Source organism: Melopsittacus undulatus, chromosome 4 (genome assembly GCF_012275295.1).
Source record: "Melopsittacus undulatus isolate bMelUnd1 chromosome 4, bMelUnd1.mat.Z, whole genome shotgun sequence".
NCBI classification, from domain to species: domain Eukaryota; kingdom Metazoa; phylum Chordata; class Aves; order Psittaciformes; family Psittaculidae; genus Melopsittacus; species Melopsittacus undulatus.
The window spans coordinates 61663642-61687803 of NC_047530.1; the positions used below are offsets into that span (position 1 = coordinate 61663642).

At 39.6% G+C, this 24162-nt stretch overlaps 2 protein-coding genes across 3 annotated transcripts in view; both read right to left on the reverse strand.

Moving 5' to 3' along the window:
• Positions 1 to 5402, reverse strand: part of BMPR1A (bone morphogenetic protein receptor type 1A) — an 83477-nt gene extending 78075 nt beyond the window's left edge. For both annotated transcript variants that reach the window (XM_034061738.1, XM_034061737.1), the window contains exon 1: positions 5251 to 5402. The gene's annotated coding sequence lies outside the window, so the exon portion shown is untranslated. The remainder of the gene's footprint in view (positions 1 to 5250) is intronic.
• A 14552-nt stretch (positions 5403 to 19954) lies between these two features.
• Positions 19955 to 24162, reverse strand: part of LDB3 (LIM domain binding 3) — a 114266-nt gene continuing 110058 nt past the window's right edge. Inside the window, exons 17-19 of the mRNA XM_031053386.2 lie at positions 23586 to 23706; positions 22060 to 22175; positions 19955 to 20060 (exon numbers count right to left, since the gene is read on the reverse strand). Coding sequence (XP_030909246.2) covers positions 19971 to 20060; positions 22060 to 22175; positions 23586 to 23706 — 327 coding nt within the window. The 3' untranslated portion in view covers positions 19955 to 19970. The remainder of the gene's footprint in view (positions 20061 to 22059; positions 22176 to 23585; positions 23707 to 24162) is intronic.

A 24162-nucleotide genomic window follows, 5' to 3' on the forward strand; every position in this document is an offset into this window, starting at 1 on the left:
AGAAAGGCAAGAGAGGATCAAATTTAGACCATTTCAACAGCTGCAGCAGTGAAAAGGAAATCACTTCCATGAACCAAGTCTGTATCCTGGCACATACCTTCTAAGACTTTCTTTGATATTTCTCTGACTTATCCCTGCTACATCTGCTTGTATTTTTATCAGCCAAAACATGGCAACATTAATAGTTTTCTCCTTAAGATAGTGAACTGAAGGTACACAGGCACAAAGAATTGCTAGTTGCTTGCACATTTTATGCTAAGAAAGTTGACTGAAATCATCATGTAAAGCAATTATTTGAGGACACAGAAAATTTAAGTAATTTTTTTTTGCAAAAAGCATTGCTGCTTTTATATGATGCAAATTAAACTATAGTACTGCAGTGCTGTGTTAGTAATACTGATTTTTTTCTCCTTTATAAGCACAGCCAAAGTCATCACCTACTGAAATCATGCTTAAACCTACTATATTTTCCTCTGTATTTTGGGAAATTCTATTTTGGAGACAAAATGAGCATCAGAGCATACAGCCACTTGCTGCAGGTATGCATGCGATGAACTACTACTTCACAGATTTTGTCTTATCAGAACCTTATAAAACACTTAAAGTCCATGCCCTTCAGCTACTCAGAGCACCTCTCCCAACCCCGAATACAACCACCATTAAATCCAGTACAGAGAGCAGACTCAGCTGATGACTGAGGAATAGCTTCAAGTCAATCGTCTTCAGTGTAACAACAGATGTCCCTGCAAAAAGACTAAGGTGCTAACACAGTGGGCCTTAAACAGGGCTTTGCTGTTGCTTCTCCTTTCATCATACATATACAATCTATGAATATTATCCCAATCATGAACAAGGGCTAATTTTCCTGCTTTAATACTTTCAATTTTATTTACCATATATAAAATGGAAGTGTATATTATAATTATAAAGCAGTAAACTTAAGCAAGAAATTCAAATGAAATGGGAAGGCAACTACAAGATACCAAATAGAAAAATGGCAAGAAATAAAACTATCTGGATGGTAAATCTAAAACAGATTGACCATATTTTTCATACCATTTTTGTACAGCTGAAACAGCAAAGTCATAACCAGAAGCTCATGCATCTTATCATTACCACAATAAAGTTCACAAGCTTCTTAATATATCAAACATACAGTGACCTAAAATGTTTGTGTCACGATCCCAACACAATGAATTTCAAAATACATATTGCAGAGATATTGAAGACTACAAGACTAATTATTCTGTTTTTCTTTTGGGGGACAGTAGGCATAAAATGCACCTAGTATGTTCTATAAACACAACCCAGTGAGGTGCTGGGAAGACCATTCCGGCGAGTTAGCAGCTTGTTCCCTAGCTGATTAGCCTGATCAGCAGCAGGCTAGTTATTTGTATCAAAGTAAACCTCTTGAGGATTACATACCCAGCCTACAAAGTACTGAGCAGATGTTTCTGAACTGAATCCCTCACAAAATGGCTACCTTCATATATCTTCTCAATAAGAGCATTCAGAACATTAAAATGATGTTTTCTGTACAATGAAGACAAATAAGGTCACTATCTGAACTTTTTCCCCAATTTTAAGGATCACCTATTTCAGTCTCCATACTACATTCAAAGGATACAATATAGCAAGTTAAATTTTACTTTTGTTTTCAGTTTTAAACATTTTTCAGCATAAGTAAAACTACTTTATGTCAAAAATATCAAACCCTCAACAGATTTCACAGCAACTTCTAAGGTACTGCAAGAAAATCGGGCATAAAGAAACTCCCCGCTTTCCTTTTAAAGCACTAACCATTGTGGAAGGCACAGAAGTCATGCCCGGGGACCATCAGAATGAGTGTGGTGGGGTGACCACAGAGGGTTCTTGTCCAAGAAAGGAAAAAGTGGAACTACTAAATGAGAAGCAGCAGAAGGTGAAAGTTTGCTGTGGGACCACTGAGCACATGCACTCTGTGCCTGCCACCAAGTCCTGCATTTTGGGAATATCAGCAAGTGAGCAAGGCTGCAAGTACTCCATCTGCACACAGGTACAACTCTGACATGCTGCATCTTTAAATTACTGATGACAGTAAGGCAAATGAAGAAAATTTGAGACAGAAAAAAAATGTCCTCTTCTTACTAGGGAGCCAAGAAATACTAGACACCTTCCCAAATATCCAGCTAGAAAGCACAGATCTGCAACTCATCTTCAACAGAAGCAAGGGAGAAACATACACATTTGTAACACATTCCCTGCCACGTACTGTCTGGTCTCATTCATCCATCTATGCTTTTCAACAATCTACCAAAAAAGTCACTGCAGCAACATGTGGCAGACCTTTACCTGCTCTTGGGAAGAGGTACTGTCCCCCATCATAAGTTAGCAGCCCCAACCACAAACAAAAGAAGAAAATAAGGGGTGTTTTTTGCCTTTTGTTTGTTCTCTTTTACGGGCTTTAGAGAAGATCAGCTTGTTTCTTTTGGAAAGCCCAGCTATACCAAAAATTACTGCAAGCACAAATACCAGTTCTTCGATCCCTTCTGTGAGAAGGATGTATGTGGATCTTCCAATCTATATATTTGTGCCTCAGAGTTTCTTTGAAAGTTGTAAATTTCTTCATTACACTGACTATCAGTTTAAGAGATATTCCATTAATTCAGTTACTTAATATCACCGTTTTCAAAACACTGTTTCCTTTTAAAATATTTAGGGACATAGTTTAGTGGTGGACTTGGCAGTGCTAGGTTAACAGTTGGATTTGATGGTCTTAAAGGTCTTTTCCAAGTTAAATGACTCTAGAATACAGCCCGCACTGATTTGTCATTACATAAATATAATGCCATTAATATTTAGCAAGTCCTTCCCTAGTTTTTTTTTGGTTGGTTGGTGGGTTTTTTGTTGGTTTTTTTTTTGGTTGGTTTTGTTGGGGTTTTTTTTTGGTTAATATTGCATAGCCACAGAACCTGTATACTACTTCTTGGAAGACAAACAACACATTATCATAATTGCCAATTTTAAAACCAAGTAAAAATAATAAGATAATCAATTAAAAAAAAGCCCACCCCCCAAAAAAAAACCAACAACCCCAACAACAAAAACTCACACAACACCCCACCAAAAACAAACCAAACCAAAACCAAAGCAAAATCATTTATCCACTATCATGTTGCCGCTCAGAACCCTGGGAAGTAGACAAAGCTATCACTTGCTTCTCCAAAATCCTTTCCTTTTTGTAATGCAATACTTCATGACATTTCATACATCAGTAATGCTCATCTATGACAAATGCATGTCCATTTGGAAAGAAGTTAGCAGACACTGTTTACTGCACATCTGAACACAAGCCATATTCAATCCCAAACACAATCATTATTTTGTTAGCCCTGACTTGGAATAGTTCAATAAGCACACCAACTACTATAAAGAATAAAGTTAATTACTTTGGTTACATGACTTACACTTTAGATCCTCAATTCCTGAACGCTGGTATCGCAAAAAAGCATATGTTGTTTACACACTACCATATTCAGTAGTTTTAATTCTCATAATGAAGCACAGAGTTTTCACTGCAAGGATCCATACACCGACTTTAAGAAACTCTACGGTCCAGCTACATATTGTTTTAGTAAATACTTATTTGACCAATGAATTCCAAGTAGCATGCTATTTCAGGCTTGAAATTTACCAACAGCTTTCTTCTGGGATTTGAAGAGGGGCTGGACCAGGTAACATCCTTTAAACCTAATTACTTCACAATTTAACAAAAATCAAATTAAAGAAGTCTGACCCAGGAACATGTATTCATTATCCCTGGGAAAGAGCAGGCAGTGAACATAGGAAGAACTGGCAGCTGAATCTCACAGCTGTGTGAGAAAACTTCAGACTACAAGTCAAAGCCTACCAGGCTGTATGTCTCTGTATAAATACATACAAAACACATACATAACAAACGAAATGTGGTGAATAACCTAAGAAAAGGCTACAAAATGAGCAAAAGCACAAAAACAAAGAACAAATACTTTGCCAGCAAAAATTTCATCCAGATTGCTACAAATGCCACAACATGGGGTATTTCTGGCTAGGGACTGGATAAAGTATCTGAATATAAACTGCTCTCATGTTAACGTCTTTTATTCCAGGATTACGTTCTGCTACAAACCAGGCAGCTTTTGCAATCTGGCCGTCTTCCTCGTCCACTAAAGCAGCTTCTGTATTCCTACACATAACAGGTTTGAACAATCCCTAGGACACTAACTCGATAAAAGAACTCAAAATTAAGTACCTGTCCAGAGAAAACAAAAACCGTAAATCAGAACCAGAATCAAGTTACCGTAGGAAGAACCATCACACAAGTTTCCACACAAAGTAACAGGACACTGACGAATGAAAATACCATCATTTACTATCATTCCCTGCTGCTGAATTCCGTCTTAAGTTCATCAAAATTGATTGAAGGGTGGTAAAGAACCATTTATGTTTTTAAATCCTATTCAACAGAATTTATAATCAGTTATGAAAACATCCTACTTCATCGGTGTTGAACAGCACAATCCTTTATGATTAAGGTACGCACGAAGATCCGGGTTTATTCTTCCTTCAGGTTTCCATTTCACATCGCGAACCGGTAACAGACCCGAGAAGCCGTTTCCCAACAAAAGGCAGACGAAGCACCTTCTTCCTCGCCCCGTCCCCACCACAGCCGCTGCCTCTCGCTCCGGCTGGGCCGCTCGGCACCGAGCCCGGCATTACAACACCAGGGGCGCAGACGCGGGGGGAGGGAGCGCACGGCGAGAGGAGGCCGCGGCGCAGGCTGCCAGGCGGCCCGGCCCCGCCAGCGCCGTGCCGGCGGCCCCCGTGCCCACGCAGGAAACCGCCGGCCCCGAGCAGCCTCCCGCAGGCCGACCCCCGCCGGCCGGGGAGCGGAGGGGCACCGCTCACGGCCCCCCTGAGGAGAAAGGCCGGTGAGGTAGAACCGCCGCCACACAGGCGAGCCGCAGTGGGTGTTCGCGTTCGACGGCGCTGCCCGGGGCCGGGCGGCAGAGAGCGAGACTCGGGGAGGTGAGGGGGCGCAGACCCTGCCAAGCACCGCCGGGGGTGGAACGGCCGACGGCGAGAGGAACAGCGCCCCGCGGCCCCGGCCGGGTGAGGGAGGGCCGCAGCGGGCCGCCCGGGACGCCCCTCAGCCGCACGCACGCACAGCCGGGGCCTCCGCGCCGGAAGGGTGGCCCAACCCAACCCAACCCGGCCCGGCCCCGCACTCACCGGCGGTGCGGGCTCCTCATCCTCCGAGGCCGGAGGGAAAGCGAAGGGGGAGGGGGTCCGCTCCCCGCCGCACTCCGCAGACGGCTCCGGTGAGACGGAGGCTCGGGCGGCACAGCGCGGCCGGAGCTCGGCGCAGGCTCCGTCCCGGCAGGGCTCCCAGCGCGGTGCGGGGCGGGGCGGGGCGGGCAGGGGCCGGATCCCAATCACTGCAGCCGACGGCCTCGCGGGAGCGCGCACGGCGGGGGCTGAGAAGGGTGGGCGGGAGCGCGCGCGCGTTCGCGCAGCCGCAGCAGCGGCCGACGGCGGCGCGTCCTCGCGTGGCCCCCTCCGAGGCCCTCGGCGGGGGTGCCGGGCGCGCTCTCGTGTCCCCGCGCGCGGCGCACCCCAGGAGGGCTCCCCGCCGCCCTGCCGTCAACACGGGCCGGCAGAAACGGGCCGGGCCTGCTGTTCCTCCCCCGGAGCCCCTCCTCGGGCAGGAGCGCAGGCCGCAGCCGGCCGCCGCCTCAGTGAGCTTGGCGCTAGGCTCTTTGCCCTGCTCGGCCACCCTCACACCGCCCCGGCACCGAGGCGTTCCTTACCCCGCCGCCACCGGGAACCGGAGAATCAATTAGGGTGGAAAAGGCCTGTAAGATCATCAAGGCCAACCTTTACCTCAGGACTGCCAAGTCCACCACTAAACTGTATCACTGAAGGCCTCGTCTGAAAGTTTTGATCGCTTGTAAAGATGGCTATTTTACCACTTCCCTGGGACAGAAGAAGTGGTGGGACCTTTCCCTTCTCTAGGAAAGAAGGGTTTTCCCAGTGAAGAGCATGGGGAGCTCCTCTAGGGAAGACCGGGAAGCTGTGTGGGCAGAAACTGGCCAAGTAGGTGTCATGGAGGCACTGCTGGCCAAGAAGAGGCACTGGGAGATGGGAAGCAGCTGGGGCTGGATATGGCTACAGGGCCCAGAAGCTCCATCCAGATGCTGGCAGAGTTGCCGCTGTGGAAAATGGACAAGCTGCCAGGACTGAGAGTAGGTGGGTGGAGGATTACCATAGCCACTTCCATGTGAATTAAAAGGGAGCCTGAGCGTGAGCTGGGGTGGGCAACGAGCAGGCAATGGTGGCACTAGCACAGGGAAAAAATAGAGCCTCAAATGGGCCTTTTAGCTTTGTGGGAAAAGAGTTACAAAAAGGTTGACGCTGCAGTGCCCTATGAGAGATAGAGTTCCATTGCAAAGGACAGGATTATTTGTTTGCTTTTTTCCATTACCTGTATCTCTAAATAAATAAGCCCAGTTTGTTAGATCGGAATACATTATAACTTCTGCAATGAGCTGCTTTGCTCACTGATAAGGTTGCTGAAGGCCATGATTTGCATTGCACTTCCAAGCTCTTCATCATTAGGACAAATCAGCAAAGTAGTAATTTGTCTGTCTGTCTTCAAATGAGGTCTCCTAGCAGTAGTGCAGGAGTTTTAATGACTGTATGTCATATGACAAGGAGACCACACTGTTCCCACCTGAGCTGCTCCTTTTAACCCTTCACTCATCAAAGCGGCAGCAGTTGTGTTGTTGAAGTGGTCTTGCCTTTCGCATCTCCTGTCACTTGGCTATTCTGCATCAAGGACTTTGTACACAAAGCCAACTATAGGGGGAAATGAAGTTCATAGGGATCATACAAACCTACTCAGTTTCCCTTTGCTGCAGACCAAAACACCCTTCAGGTCTTCAAGACCAGCAATTTTTAGTGTCAAGATGCCTGTCCAGATAAACTGTTTCTAGAGAATAACCAATTGGGAGGCAATCTCATTTACCGGTGCCAAAGAACTACATGTGCATAGACTGTGGGAAACACAGGCTTGCTTATTTAGTTGACCTCTCTGCAGCCTAGCTCCATTTTAGCATACTAATATTAGATAGGTCTTGTAAATACTGTGTACTGCACTCCAGAGTGGCCACCTCTGAATGTAAGATGAGAGCACTGCTGCTGCAGTATCATCACCTGCGTTATACCCATGCATTGCTAGGTGAGTGCTTAGCTGGCACACTATCCTATATAGCAAAACAAAAGAGGATGTGTAAGTTCAAACCTAGCAACTTTACAGACTCCTTTAAAATGTGAGCAGCTAAGGGCACACCTAGGAAGTGTAGGTGGCCAGATACAACTGTGATATGTATTTAAAAATACAGGTCTCATCTCACTAGACTTTTAGAAAATTTTTTCCGATAACCATCATCCAGAAAAATCTGTCAGTGTCCAAAATAAAGACAGCCTGCAAGAAAGACAAAATCACAGCTTTCATGCCAAATAATACAGAACTTGAATACTTATGTTTATAATTTCAAAGGAAAATATGAGTCTGCTGTTCTTCCACTCTGCTATCAGACTGTACCAACAGAATAGACACTTAATATGGAAGAAGAATGCAACATGTGTGTGTGTGCTCCCAACCAGAACCAAAGCTGTTAGAGCTAGCGTCTCTTTAAGTAGTATCTGTGTGGTTATATATTCTTGTACTTTTCAGATGCTGGATACTTGTTTAATAGGCATGAATTTAGCAAAAGCCACTAGCCTTGAAATTTATTTGATCCTTTGGGTGAAATGGATCAACCATTTCCACCCAATTCATGGTGAGTAAATCTGCACCTCACAGAAACTGCGGTTCCAGCTAGTACTTTGCAAGGCACTGAAGATGCCACAGGTGGTAGTCCCCATCAGGTCAGAAATCATGTTGCTATGTATGAAGCTTGCACTGCCATGGCCTATATGCCTATTCTCTGCATAAATGAGCACTGTGTAAATAGTTGTCTTAATCACAGAATAAAGTCAGTAGAAGAAAACCATCACAATGATATTAGGGCTGCAGAACACAGAATTGAACCTTGATCTAAAATGATGAATCATAACACCCTTAAAAAATATTTAGATTGTGATGGATATCTGGTGAAACATCACATGGATAGTACTGGTGTCTTTCAAAACAGTGTAGAACTTACAGTATATTTTCAATTTCATACAGGTATAAACTGTCATTTTTGAAACATACAGATTTTAACCAAAGTATGAAAACAATACAAATAAGCTAAAATTACTTATTTACAATCATACAGCAGTCTGTGTATGAGAAAGGGAGTGTTGGCCAATCCTGACACATGAGATGTTCAACCTGGTCTTAGAAGAGTCTTCTTATGTGCCACCTGAAGAACCCAGTTGTATTTTCCCAAATGAAAGTAACTGGAAGTTTAATCCAAGATTTTTTTGTCAAACTGTGAAGAATCAAACCTGGGTTTTTTTTTTGTTTTGCTTATCCTTTCAGGATAAGTAGAGATATCTATTTAAACCAGAAGATGAATACTTTAGACGACAGACAGTCAGAAAGACACAGGGTTCAAGTGAGCTAGTTATCATTAACAAACATCTTACTTGTTGAAGATTTTGGGAGTCTGCAAAAACGCGGACACATCAGGTTTTGGTAACATTAAATATTTATTTTGTTAATTGATCAACACTCAAAGACTGTAATCTGAGAATCTGAATATATTCATTGTAAATTTGGCCAGGATGGGGTGTGGAAGTCTAACATGAAACAGAAGAAGCAGTTCAGGACTGTCTGTCATAAGGAAGAGAGCTGTATTTGAAAATGTATAAAAAAAAAAACATTAATAGGATAGTCTTCCAGCTGTTTTCTTTGTCATTTCCTTTCCAGGAATTTCTTAGTAGTTCTTGGGATCACTTGGGAACTGCAAATCTTAAATATTGAAAGATCTTTAAGAACAAAGAGGCATATATAGGGAAGTCAGCCACATGATACGACTTTATCTTTGTAGATCCTTCTTCTCTTCAGTCTCTGGAATTCATATGTCTTATATCTGTGGTCCAAATACATTTTTGAAAACTGTTTGCAATTAGATGAGTATTTCTCTCTTACTGTTACCAAAATAAATATTCTGTGTTACATATTAAAAGAATATTATCCTTCAGCCAGGGACACAATTTTTTCACTTGAAATGACATGAATTTGGCTTTGTCTTTTTTCAGAATTGTTTTACTTGAAAGCATATTTTTTGATTATAAATTTATTCAGCTGTTTGTTACTTAGAGATGTCATGGATTTTATTTATCAAGTGTTGTAAATGTAAGTATAATTAATTCAATAAGGCAGAACCAAATCTGTGAGGAAATGCGTTTTTTAAAAAATTCTGCTAATGAAGCACTCATAGCAAAAAAGCAAAAGTCTTCATCAGCACCACAAGCCCTGGCGAACCTTCAGCCCACAAAGCACAGCATGGAGCTGAGCACAATGCAGCACTGCTCAATGTGCAGAGCACAGGCACAAGGAAACAGGAAACTGTTCCCAGGGCTTAAGAACTTGATGTATTTAGAGGTTACTTCTGGGCTCCTGCAGACCAGATTCGTTTTTAGCTTTGTGCAGGTGAGAAGAAGGATGTAATGGCTATACCTGTCATGTGCCTTACACAGCTGCTGCAGGACGTGAACTGGTTCCTTACTGAGCTGTGCAGTATGCAGCTCAGTGCATCAGAGCACTTTTCTTAATGTTACAAGTTCTCTAGGAGACATTTTGCCAGTCGAGCAAAATTTCCGGTTGCTTTTTCTGTTTCTTCTCTCTGTGCCTAGTTGAACTGTGTATTTCTGTTTTTAGGGATTCCCAGGTACAAACCCCGTATTGCAGTCTTTTCACAAGGGCATAATAAACCCTGAGATAACTCTCCTTATAAGTACAAAGAAACATTTGAAATTATTTTTTCTTAAAACCAGTGTTGGATAGCAAGAACATCAAAAGTCTTCACAGAAAAAGAAAGTGTTTTCAGGCTCAGCAGAGGCCTCACCTGGGTGCTTCACTCACATCAGTTTGTTTGGTGAACTAGTACTGTGTTTTCTTTAGAGGCCTGCAAATAAAATCCTGAAAATCTAATTTTGTCTGAGAAGATGAAGTATTTAGATTTAGTCTCTTAGTGCTGATTTTAAAGTGTTAATTCTGATTTAACTATCAGTCTGCAGTGCCGAGTGCTCTACAAGGAAGTTTGAATTATCAACTTCTCTCTAAGAGTACATCTAAGATATATTTGTGTGCCTCCACCTCTCATTATGAGGTATTTGTTAGTTGCTTTTACAAGTTTGAATAATCCTTAGATTGAAAAGTACGTATTAACATTTCTTGATTAACAGATCTGAATTCTTTACAAAACAAATGAACTAAATCATTTCAATTTATCAAATCCTTATTTTTTTCTAGTATAAGTATATATTTAATCATGAATGCATTGCTGTTAAATAAGAACAAATGCAGCAAAATTAATAATATGCTTGTATTTCAGTCACAGCCATCAACTAGTGTGTCTGAAAATACATAATGAAATTAAAGGCATAGCAATAAAGTTTTTCTCCCTTAGTCTGCAGCATACCTGGAACTGGAACTTGAACAAGTTAAAGAAACACAAACTACTAAATGCAAATCCTCACCAATAGTCTATAACCTACTTTGCTTCCAGTGAGGAACTGGCCTGTGTCTGCAAATCTCCTAATTTGGCAGCTATACCAAATTCAGTTTAAATTCCCACTGGCATCAGCAAAAATTACCTGATTAGCGATGCAGGATTGGAACTAAGATAATAGCATATTAAAATTCCACTATAAAGTCAAAGCTACTAATGGAAATTAAATCCCAAAAATATAGCATGTTCAAAGCAGTTAAACACTTTTCGGTTTACATACTCAAAAACTAAACAATAGTAGCTATTGCATGCGTGACCATCAGGAAACACAGCTGTGCTTCTTTGTGTTACAATTAATTACTTCCGTTGTATATAAAATTGAAAGTATTGGTACGCTAGGGCGGAAAAAGGATATCCTGATACACTGCTCCTATTTCCTTAGCAAGGCCTATTAGTGAATGTTTCACCATTAATTCAGTTACAGTGAATTATCCTGTAAGGAATAAAGGAAGGGTAGATTGAGTAGTTAATTGTTATGCTAAGAGCTGCATTCCTTTGCATGTTCACTCTCCTTAGTTTTTATCTCATTTTATGACTTTCACATGTGCTCTCTTTGATAGCAATTCACTTTTAAGTGAATTAGTTGCACTTAATAATGAAAGTCTAAAATAAATGTTTAGTTAACTATCCTTTGATTTAAATATTCTGGGGTTTTAAATATTCTGGGGTTTTTTTTTCTTCATGTTATGGGAGCAGAGAAAGCAAAAAGCTCTGTCCCTGTCCTTTAAAGGAATGAGGAAAATCTTGTCAGCTTAAGTATTTGTGGCCAGGTTCTCTGAAGCTGGCACACAGAGATACCTTTCTGTGCCAGTGATTTTCCCTAAGCTGGAGGGGGATAAGGATTCTTCCCCAGAGTTAGAGAGGAGTAGTAACAGCCCAGCATTTCTGTTATGCATTGGTTGTACTAAATAGTGACAGTCTGGACCCTAAGGATATACACTGCCCCCAAACTTTAGTGCCTACTTTTTAATAACATTTACCCTCTTTTTAGAGAACTTCTGAACAGAGAGCAGCTTCTGCAACTGCTTAGGAAGTCAATCAAGTCTCCAACAACTACCAGCCATGTAAGTCTATAAAAGGTAGATAATATGTTATGTATTTGATACTAGGAATTTAATCTGTCAGGATGCTCCTTCTAACCTAAAAGTACATAGTTGTGTGCATAGGTGTAATTAACACCACCAGTCTGTTTCCAGTCCATTACAAGATATGTAGCACAAAGCTCAGTAAATTACATGGGGGAAATGTGGAGTCCCTCAATGTGAGCACAAATAAATCCTTCAATCTTTGCAAGTTTGGATTCAGCCTACTTGGTGTCACAACAAAGTAATGGAAGAACGACAATACAGAAAAGCTCCCATAAACTGGTTTACATAATACAGATGGCAGAAAATAATCATCCACATAAAATACAGCCCTACTCTCCTTTTGCTGCAGAGCTGGCACTGGAATAAGAGACTCAAAGGATAACTATGTTCTGTCATTATTTCATAACAACACAGTTTTGATTCAGGTATGCTACATTTGATGCAACACCTAGAACCTGAATCTCGCTAACACTATCACATTTTTGCAAGGGTTTTTTGGCAGAAATATAGCGCAATATAGCATAGATGCTGTGTAGCATATATGCAGTAAAGCAGAAACTTCCAATTAGTGTCATATATATTGTGTATCCACAATAAATCTCAGTAAATCTGGTATTTCCCGGATGCATTAGGCTGACTGAATACACTCACTTGAGCAGCACAGCACATTGTATTTCTTTCTACTCCACACTGTTACCTAGCTTACAAGAATGTTTACTAGTAAGTCTGGTCGGGCTTCCATATGTGCAGAAATCATAGGGAAATTTATAATGTCCTCAGTCCGTACAGAGAAAAATTTCCAGGAAGAAAAAGGAAAGAAAATGGGTTAAGGAACATGCAGGCCTAGCAGTGGCATTGGGTACTGCAGGAGAACATTTAGTTGTGAAGGAATATATTTAGTCTTTGGTTATAATGCACAAATACATTTTTTATTCATATTTTTCATATGAAGTCAGATTTTGGCAAGTGTGCCCTTCTTTCTGCTCCCACATCTTCTATGCTATCAGAACAGTAAAGATGTTACCTCAAAGCACAAAGATATTGGTAATGAAAAACTGGTAACAAAAACTAGGTCTCTAGGTGCACCTGGTTTAATGCATTATCACTATGCTATGTATAGTAAATGGACTATATACCAACAATTTAGGCCCAAATACTGCAGGTATGAAACACATGCACTTAACATACATTTTCCATACATGCATATTGGAATGTTTGTATTCATCAACAGTAAGATTTCTTTAAATCAAACTAAATCATCTGAACAGTCTTTTCCAGACTACGTATTATTAGGTCTTAAAATAATTAAAATCCTGTGGTTATTTTTTGTTCTGAAATAGATCCTTAATTATGACTATGGATATTTATTAATCTTCCTAAAAATCCTAAACATCCCATTCCATGTAAGAATAAAACATTCCAGAAAACAAGTAAATTCTCTAGCTTTCCTGTAGCAGCAGTATTCATTCCACAACCACTGGAAGGACCATCAAATTTATTCAATTCAAAGATGTAATTTTATCTAGATCTTCTAATTAAAAGAAGAATAAATCTTTAATTCAGCTTCAGAAAGGCCTCAACTTGTTTTCAGTAGCACTACACATAGGAAAACTAAGAGGAAGCAGAAAAATTTCCATAAGATCTTTGTCATGAATGAAAATAATCTGATTTCTAAAGTAGTAAGATTATAAAGTACTTTTGAGGTGGAGGCAGATTTATCAGTGATACCTGATGCATACTAATTTATTATCCCCATAACAGTTAAAATCTATAAACTTTTCAAGAAAAGCATGTTTTGTTCAAAAGTTTAGCTTCCTTCAAAAAAACTTCATTCCACTTGTCCTTATTACACAGAAAAGTCTTCTGACTCAGTCTGACAGTCCTTATTAGTACAACGCATTTGTTACTGTTTTCTTTTGATGTAATCTTCCTAAAAGGAGGAGGAACTGTATTTTTAACAGCAATCCAAGGCATGTTTTATAGGCATACAGCACAGAATTTATGCCTGAATATAATCTGAATCTCATCCATAACTCTGATTTGGCTGGGAGAACAAAGCATTTCATTGTGTATTCAATAATGGTTTCAGCAATCTTATTCACACATTCCTTCCTTTCTTAATCAACAGAAACTGGCTGAATTTAAGATTCATGACTGGGGGGCGGGGGAGGGCGGACGGGACAGGGAAACAATGCCAAAGCCTATAGTTTTGAAATCACCACTTTTTTTGGAGCAAACCATAATCTCACTTCTATTAAAAATCTCTTAATGCAACTCTTGTCAAACTACTTTGCACTGTGCCCTTTTCTAACGAACTTTGCTCTATACACTTTCTGCACCCTTTAGCTGGCACAGTGCTATGCTTTTGCCTCTATTGCTTCCACTTCAAACAGCTGAACTCTCTGGGGATCACAGTGCACAGTTTAGGAATCACTGTCTTGTGCAAAGGTTAAAGGTCAGAACGGACAATCTGAAAACCAGCAATTGCAAACTGTCAGAAAACTGCAGATGTTCTGTTCATTCTTTTGAATTGTGTTTTTCCTTGTGCACGTTGTAAACAGAAATTAGGGCTGTAAAATAAAATCAAAGTGCACAAAGTTGTGATTCCTGATGCTGTACTTTGTAATGCTATCTAAAGCCAAGTCTGTTCATTTATCATCTAACTTCCTAATTAGGTTTAATATAATTACTTGTATCTTTAAAAATCCTGCATTCCTGAGGGGTGTGCATTAGGAATGCTCAAAATGGCTGTTTTTATAAACCACACAGTTATACGAAGCTATTCTTTCATTTGGAAGTATTTATCAGCACTAGAGCTCAGTTAAGATGTTTAAAGCTTTTTGTGTATTACTTAAGTCACTTCTGCTAAGAAATGGAAGAACACTCACTTGAAGTTAGGCAATCAAACTTTGTTCTCAGATGCATCAATGTAACCTAAGACAGAATTTACCCATTCCTCATAAAGTTACTATAAACAGTATTTGTTGACACAATAAGGTCTGCAACTATACAAGCCTTGCTAAGTTACAACATGTACTGTTAGTACATTACATTTTTAAGCAGACTAACACCATCATATAATCATAGAATGGTTTGGGTTGGAAGGGACCTTAAAGATCATCCAGTTCAAACCCCCTGCCATGGGCAGGGACACCTTCCACTAAACCAGGCTGCTCAGAGCCCCATCCAGCTTGGCCTTGAACACTGCCAGGGATGGGGCAGCCACAAATACTTCGAGCAACCTGTTCCAGTGCCTCCCCACCCTCAGAGTGAAGAACTTCTTCCTTGTATCTAATCTAGACCTATACTCTTTCAGTTCAAAGCCATTCCTCTTGTCCTATCACTACATGCCCTTGTAGTAAGTCCCTCTGCAGATTTCATGTAGGCCCCCTTTAGGCACTGGAAGCTGCTCTAAGGCCTCCCCAGAGCCTTCTCCAGGCTGAACAAGCCCAACCCTTGCAGCCTGCTTCACAGAAGAAGTGCCCTCAGATCATCAGCATTTGTTTAAAACAGTATTATCTGGATAACAAAACATTCAATATTGATACATGACAAATTTGAAATCAGTGCTTTTATTTTTTCTTTTCAGGTCCAAAGTAGAGAGAACAAGCTTGTGTATGCTTTCTTATCAGTATTACGTGGCTGAAAGCTGCCAGCTGTTCACATGCCATATTAATAAATATGCCCAAATCATAAAGCTTTAACTGTATTTGCACATTGCTTTTATTACGAGACTGTTTTATTCATGTTGGCACAGGTAATCCATGCAAGGTAGTTACTCACACCTCATAAACCACACTACATTCTGTTTCTGAAATAACTAGGAACTTAGGAAAAATAAATGCATCTAAAAGCAAGGGCACTTGTGGCATCAAGTCAACATGTTAATATATTATAAAACCTAGACTTCTAATATGATCACTGCAGGCAAGAAACCACTCATTTTCAAATTCTGATATTTATAAATACGAAAGAAATTAAGATCTGCTACCAGGAGACAAGTACTACAAATAAACGTTAGGGTGCCCAGCAGTAGACACTAATGAGTGTGTTCAGTGCAGTGGACATTCACATTATTAAACATAAATACAAATAGTCTTTAACAAAACATTTCACCAAAAGCACTGACCACTGAAGGACCAAAAGAAAATATTTTTTCCTTGTTTTGAATTGATTTTAGAAATGTGTAATGTGTAAACCCAATATAGTAAAAACTAACTTCTAAAAAGAAAAAAAAAGAAATAATAAGAGTGGGTTGTTTTTTTTTTTCAGGTAATAAAAGCAGTCTTCTTTGGAAGCATTTCATTTACCCTGTTCCTCAAAAAGAACAGAGGAAAAATCATTAAGACCATTTTTGCAGCATTTCACTGAAAAGTTATTGAACATTTTTTAATTAGATAAAAGACTGGTCTTTTTATTTGGTCATTCAGGGGTACAGTATCTTTATTATGTAAAACCTGACCTTAATTTGAATGAAAAGAAATATTTAGAGGAACTTAGAACTTGTCCCTGGCATCTATTACAAGACCTAAAACATAAACAAGTATACGTTACTCATCTTGCATATTTTTGTACAGAGTGTACATTCAGTGATAGTTGAAAGGCCCTATTCTGAATTACATATATCTATGTATCTTTCCCCCTCCATATCACAAAGGTGACATGTAGCAAAAGAGTGTCAGCAGTTATGTAGTATTCTACCCCTGTGAAAGTCAAAATACTACATTATTCTTCACAAATTTCTGGTTCAGATATGTGCAAAAATTATATCTTAATATAGATATCAAGGGCAGGTAAGTGGATTCCCTATTTTTGGACCATATTATGAAGCAGCACAAGTCAAAACAGGAAATTTATTACATGATAATCCTCAGGGTATCTCTGTTCTTCATTCAGAGATACCAGTGTACCTCATACAGTGATATGTAAACTAGCTTTAATCTCACTTGCTCAGACACCAGCTGGAGTCAGGGCATGTATTACAATGCAAGTTATCTGCCCAAGGAAATTTTCAGGACTCTCTCAAGCTAGTACGGCTCCCATTGAAGTCAGTGCTGCTGCATTTTCACTGTTGCCACTCTGCAAGCTAGCTCAGCTACGCTTACAGACATTGTATTCACCTTTCTGTCGTACTGACTTCAAATTTACTAGATTGGATCCTGTATCTCCCTTGCTCACCTCTTCTATAAGTATTCATATTATCTCTCTGGGCTGTAAGCTTGTAAGTTTACTTTACTTACAAGCTTACAAGTAGCTTGCAAGCTACTTGTGCCCTAATTTCTTGCTTCAAGCCCTTTACCTGACTGCAGTCAGTCACCCTGGCTATTACCATCTAAACCCCTCTGCCCCACCCCAACTATCTAACGTGTCATCTTAGTGAAACTGGCCTTACCTAGCTATTCCCCCTCCTCTGACATCAGCTTCACTAAGGGCTTCCAGTCTTCACAATGTGTCATCTTTTCACTCAACCAGGTGCCCCCAGAGCCCCTACATTCTGGCTGCCACAGGTGCTCTCCCTTCTCTGATCTAAGCCCCCCTTCCCCTGCCCACACTAAGATTCTTGCCTCCCACACCTCTGTCCACTGCAGCAGCTCGCAGGCTGACCTGGACCACTTCCACTGGCAATCTGGGCTCTCACGTGAACATGAAGAAAAGACAGTCCCAGGTGTGCTTCCTACCACCATCTCCTCACAGACTGTACCCCTGCCTAAGCTGCAGACCTCCATCTCTGGTCATCTCCTAAAATGCTTCCTTTACACCACCAGTGAAGAGAGAGCTTTTAGGACTTTGAGGGGAAAGGTGGAGAGAGACACATATACACACATGCAGATAAAAATGAAATTTCACACATGACATTCTGAGGCATCACAAGTCTTAGCATTTTGTGTCCTCCCAAGGAGCCTGACTCCCTCTTTGATGCTGATAGTCAGGGACTAGTCCTACTCAGTGGATAACACAGAAATCTTCAATGCAGTCTTAATATATAAAACACTCATGTGAATTTTCTTACATAACAGAATAATAAACAGCATTTTGTTGAATTACATCCAAAAACTTAAAAGGAAATCTGGAATTGTCTCACTGTTATGAAAAGGTATTCAATGAAGTCAAATATGAGTGAAAAAAATACTTCCATGATTACAATTTATGCCTCTAGAGAATATTATGAGCTAGATCTTTGGATTTTGTAATCAATGGAACCATATTCACACCAGCCCAGCACCAACTGAAAACAGAAAATTTGCTTGCTATATTAAAAAAAGGGCTTTGCATATAATGTACTAGTGGTCTAGAATAATTCATGCACACAAAAATCTAACCCTGTAGCACTCAGATCAGATCACTGCTAAGATCAGTGAGAACTAAGATACCAAGATACCCACTGAATAAATACAGGTCATACATATCAAAACTGCCACAGGCAGTTCAGGTTGTTATTTTTGTCCAAGATGCAGACTGCTTGCAACTAACATAACTCTCATATTAGGGCTCCAAATTCCTTTTTTTCTGCCACCAAGCTTTGGATAGTTCTTCATTCCTGAAAAGACTCAATCATTTCCTTAAAAAGGGCATTACCCATAGGAGGGAAAAGGCAGACAATGCTCTGCAATTTCTTGTTACTCAAAAAAAGTAAAATAGGGTGGGATGGCATCAGAATGTGGCCCATAGAATGCATCCTCAGCCTCAGAAACACTAATTCAAAATTAGTGAATTCAAAATGCTGCAAGCTGTCAATACACGCATCATAATTCTCACTTAAAGAAATAAATAAAACTTGAGTACTGATCAGCCTTTCCATTTTAACTTAGACTGCTATCTCCAATACAAAAGTCATTGATATTTAGAATTCAAAAGTATTATCAGTAGTACAAGTATTGCTCTTTAGCAAAAAAAAAAATTATAACTAACTGTTCGGACAACTTCAAAGTTGTTCTTAAAGTATTAGAAAAGATGACTTTATGGTTATCATCATTGTCAGATCCTAACTACTGTTTTACAGTGGCAAACAGCTACTACCATTCAGGATGTGTCACATTTAAACTAGTAAAAGTGATGAAGAGTGTGTGCCTATTATGCTCCATTAGGAATTTTTAATCAACATTAATTTACTGTAGGGAAAAAAAGAAAAAGATGCCCTTTTCCTAACTATATGGGACACAATAGGGAACTTTTGCAAGCTATCTCCCACTTCCTAGCTGTGCTAGACGGATGCGTGAATTCTGTGTTCATCAACGTGAAGATCCATACATAGATTCCTACTTCCCACTGATATCAATGGGAATTAGAAACCAAAGCAACAGGAAAGGAAAACTGGTTTTGAATTAAAAGCTGGCCTTTCCTGCCAGTTCTATTCCATTCAATGTAGGAGTAATCTGGAGAAAGTCAGTTGTCCTTTTCCATGAGGATTTGAAAATGAACTAATCTATTGTGCATGTATAAGCCAAGTGCTAGTAAGATGGACCCAATGTGCTTCTGTCAGTGTTACTGGGCTATAGAAGGCATTATTCTGTTTCCACTTTATTTTCAAACTAAGTTATGGTTTATCTCCTAGGCTTCCCAACTACATATGGATTTCAAGGCAGAATTCATATTTGTAAAGAATCTAAAATGTTTGATGCTATGAGGTGGCATCACAATGTAATGGAATAGCACTCACTTTTCATAGAGGAAATTCTAATCTATTTATTCCTGTTGGAAACCTATGGCCTTTGCTTCTCCAGATTATTGTATATGTGGCACTTACTCATTCTTGTTATGAAAGAAAATTACTTATTTCAAAAGGTCTTTTCCAGTTCTTAAACACTAATGTGTGGTCTAAGGAGTAAAACTGCTGTGAGTAATTAATTTGAAATTGTATTTGCATATTACTTTTTATATTCCAGTTTTTAGTTAATTTCATCATTTTTCCCCAACTGTTGCACTAGTTTGTATGTTTTTGATTGTTCATTCAGTAGGTTCCTGTAGGAACCTTCCAAAAGCATGTCCTGCTTTTACAAAAGAGGTTAAAGTTAAACTTCAGAAGCATCAACTTCCTAGATTTTACCAAAAGAAATGCTAGCCATGGTTATCAACTTTATTACTGCCCAGTTAGCTGTCTGGGTTTTTTCAGCATTACTGACTACCAGTTCCTCTTCATTTAAACATTGATGGCATGGGCATGCTTCTTGCACAGTGGCTTATCCTTCTTGGAGTAGAATGGCTGACCTTCCAAATTCACATGGCATACCTAGAATTAATAATAAACACAATCAGGAAAAAAAAAAAAGAAGAAAAGAGAGAGAAAGACGATTATTACAACTGTATTTTTCTTCTGCCTACACATTTCTTTGGCAGAAGTGCATCTGATTTCCAGGATCAAAGTGCATGCCTTGGTAGTTTTCCTACTCCATGTTGAGATTAAGCTCTAATTTGCATCTGCTCTTCTGCTCTCTCTACTTTCTTGCCATCACTAACCACTAAATTCACTAGTTTCTATTAAAAAAGGGCACACAATCCCCTTCCCTTTGCAGCTCCAGCATGTCTCAGCAGTGTTTGTGCAGAATGTCAAAGGAGAGTAGAACACTCAAGCACATGCAGCTAGCTCATCTAAGACCTAGCTTCTTTTCATGTATGATTTTTCAAAAGCTCCGGTTAGGTGCCATGGGCCCAGAGGTACCATACTTCCATGGTACTATTAGACACTCATTCCTATCATTACTTTGTCTTGGTATCGGTGCTTATGTGATCAAGGAGTCATTTGGACATCTGGTATCACTGAAAAATAATTACTTATTCTTACCAGGTTATTCTTGAACAGATAGAGTTCTCTGCCTGACTGCTGAAGTGCTGGTGTTGACATAAAGCACTTGAGAATGCATGGCCCAGGCAGGGCAGCCCAGGTTTAGATAAGCTTAAACAGCCTTTGAATTGTATAGGTATCTACACACAGTAGTGCAACACTGCTTGCAAGGTCAGAGTTGACTAGAACCACTTAAGAAAGTCCATACATCAGAAACTAGGAATAAGAATAAATGTGCATAATGCTTATGGCAGGCTTAAGACCAGTGAGCGACAACATCAGTGATGTGCTTCTGCAAGTGGAAGAAAAATCATGTGAAAAGATATGGGGATAGCATGCTAGAAATTAAGAGTTATGTGTTTATTTGCATTTGACTTAACCCACTGAAAGAAATTAGGTTAGTGCCTAACAAAAAATGCTGTGAGAACTGCATTAACAGAACTATCACCTCCACAGAAAATTGGGTTGCCAATTTAAATAAATACATAAGAATACAGTTAAATGAACTTACAAAAAGAACACGAAATACTCAGAGAAAGCGTCTAATATAAGTAACTAATAGCTGTTAATTTGGGAAGGAAACTCACTGTCTTAGTGTTCCTTTCTATGTTAGAGTTTCAAAAAGACTTCCATTTTCACAGGAATTTTTTTCTGTCACTCACTTCCATGTACCTTAAGAGACCTGTAGCTAGTTTAGCTTTAGATATTTATAAACATTTTTATACTTTCTACTCTTGAACCTAAATTTTAAAGTTAACCAACATTACAAATTGTCACTGTCATTTTTGGTGTGGCCAGCATACTATTTTTAGTTAATTAGAGGCTCTAGATATTATTACCTTAGGAATGATACATTGCAGAGTAGCACAGCTGTGTTAGAACCATACGAAGTACTGTTTATCATATGGATTTTACTATTTTGTGTGCAGAGTGTGGGAATTTGGCCACACTACATAGCTGTACATACACCACAGATTGATGAGTTTGACCAACTTCTATGCTAATTACTATTCATTCTCACTAAGCATACTTCTTTTTACAAGTTTCAACAAGCATTTTGCATGGAAATATGAACTGCACTGCTTTGTAAGTAAGATTGTGGCTATACTGTTGGGTATGGTGTTAATCTATTTTAAATCCTGCTTTATCTTTATTTGGTAAACATTGGAAGGAGTAACAGCAATACTGGTATGTATTACTGTATGTACTCTCTAAAACTGGATGCTTTATTAGAAAGCACTCAGTTGTGATGGTCAAATATAATAATTCTAGTAAGAGTTTATGGAGGACAAAATGATTCCCATCCTCCATCTGTAAGTAAAAAAATGAAATTCAATCCCTCTGCATTCTTAGTCATATGTTAGTCATTCTTGCTTTCAGGTCTTCTGATGTTATTTCACAATTTATGAGTATAAAGAAATGAGATAGTATTTGGGATAGAACCTACAGCACAAATAAAGCAGGTATCATGCCAAGTGTGTCCAAGTGCTTCAATGAATTTATCTCCAGCTTCAACAGGAAAATCACAGCCATGGCATTTTGTGCTGAACAAAGCAATATAATCTAAAATAAAACAAAAAGCAAATTTAGAACAAGCTCTTAACATAATTGTATTAAATCCAAGAGAAATAGAAAGCTTCCAGAGGATTATTTTTTTCTTGGTTTTGCTCAGTTTCTTCCTACATTCACTGAAACACACTGAAATCTGTTTCTTTTCTTTCATTACTTTAATACTAACTCAGTGCAAAACCCCACATCAGCATGACAGCTGTCATCACAAGCACTGGAAACAAAAAAATCATGAAATACAAAGTTATGTTTCTCCCCGTTTTAAATTAATGTATGTGGAAGCTATTAATAAGGACAAATATGGCCATACAAAACACAGTTTAATGGCCAGTGAGTGTTGCCTTAAGGGTGTTATAGAAGCATAATTTAAGTTTCTATGACTGGATTTATGTTCTCTCTGCAATGAGAGAGAATAGTGTGGAAACCCCATACTGGCTGCTTAATATATCTTTACTTCGAACATCAAGTGCGGTCTGAAAGATTTGGCATTGAAAAAGGTTAGCAGAAACTCAAAAGGTATATGGAATTCATGAGTCACTAAAGGTAATGGCAAACCCGCTGATTCTAATGGGTAGGTGCCAAGTCAGTCATGCTGTATGGTTTTCATTCTTTACTAAGAGTTACTCTGATTTGTAAAATTTGATTTGCACAGCCATAAGGAAGGAATCTCCAGAGAGGAAGATGCCAGAAGCTCATTAGATAGACAACACAGGGCTAACAATGGGAATATCACTTAAACCTTAACCTGTTTCCTGACCATGTCATGCAACTCATTTGCATGGCAAGCGCCATTTATTGAACTATATTACCCTTTCCATAGCTTGGAAGGCTCTTCCTTTCTTAGCTGGCAAGAAGCAGTTCATCTGTTGTAACACTCAGAAAACAACATCTGCACTACCATGTGTTGCACATCTAACAGAGCTATCTTTTCATATGTTGGTTGATCAGTTTTAGGGTGAGGTAGCAGTACCAGAAGTCATAATTCAAGCAACTTTAGTAGAGAGAATGTGGGCAGCAACCCACACATACTGTCTAGAAGTGCTACCAGAATCCTAAAAGAAGAATTTTTCACCCTATCACATGTAGATTTCTGGTGAGCAGAATCTACCAGGAGAGGGAGGGGGATAGGGGGAAAAGTGCAGGGAGAGAAGTAGAAGTATCATAATATGTGAGGGGGAGAAATGAGGTAAGCATTCTGGGACAGAGGCAAAAGACCAGTGGCTCTGCCAGTCTATCATGTAAAGTGGAGAACACAAGGGAAACACTTGTATATGCAGAGAGCGGAAGCAAAATCCATGCTGGATGGGTAACTGATTTTATTTTGTTTAGCTACTTCACTTTTATGTTGCTTCCATAAAACATGAAGCACATGATTACTGAGCAGAACGGTCCAGTTTGCCATACCTTTCTCACAGTAAGGTTCCCCATCCTCCATGTGAAAGAGGCTATTCCCAAATGGCATCTTACAAGCTGCACAGACAAAGCAACTTGTGTGCCAAGTCTGTCTTAGGGCATGCATCACTTCCTGTAAAGCAAACAAACAAACAGAAATCTCCAGTGGAATAGCATAATACTGTGACTACCTACTGAAGAACAACCAGAGGGCAGAGATGCTCTAAGTTTTATCCAATTCCCCCCCCTCAAAAGAAAGAAGTATGACAGAAATTGGGCTCCTCTGGAGAGAAAGAGGAAATAGGAGTGCAAACTTTCTGGAACAACGTATTTGCCAAAATGAAACAGCATAGTTCAGCCAGCTGTTTGTATCAGCATGCCCAGGCATTGTTGCAGGAGAGATTCTGCACAAAGATTCTGATTATTTTCCCCTTTGTTTTGACATGACTAGTATGAACTCTTCAATGCAGGAGTATGATTTGTTAAATAAATTTTAAAGCATAATTTTCTGAGACCCTGAAATGCATGGAGGTGATAATATTTTAATTCTTATGTTTCCAAGTAACTTATATTATGTACTAATTTCTTT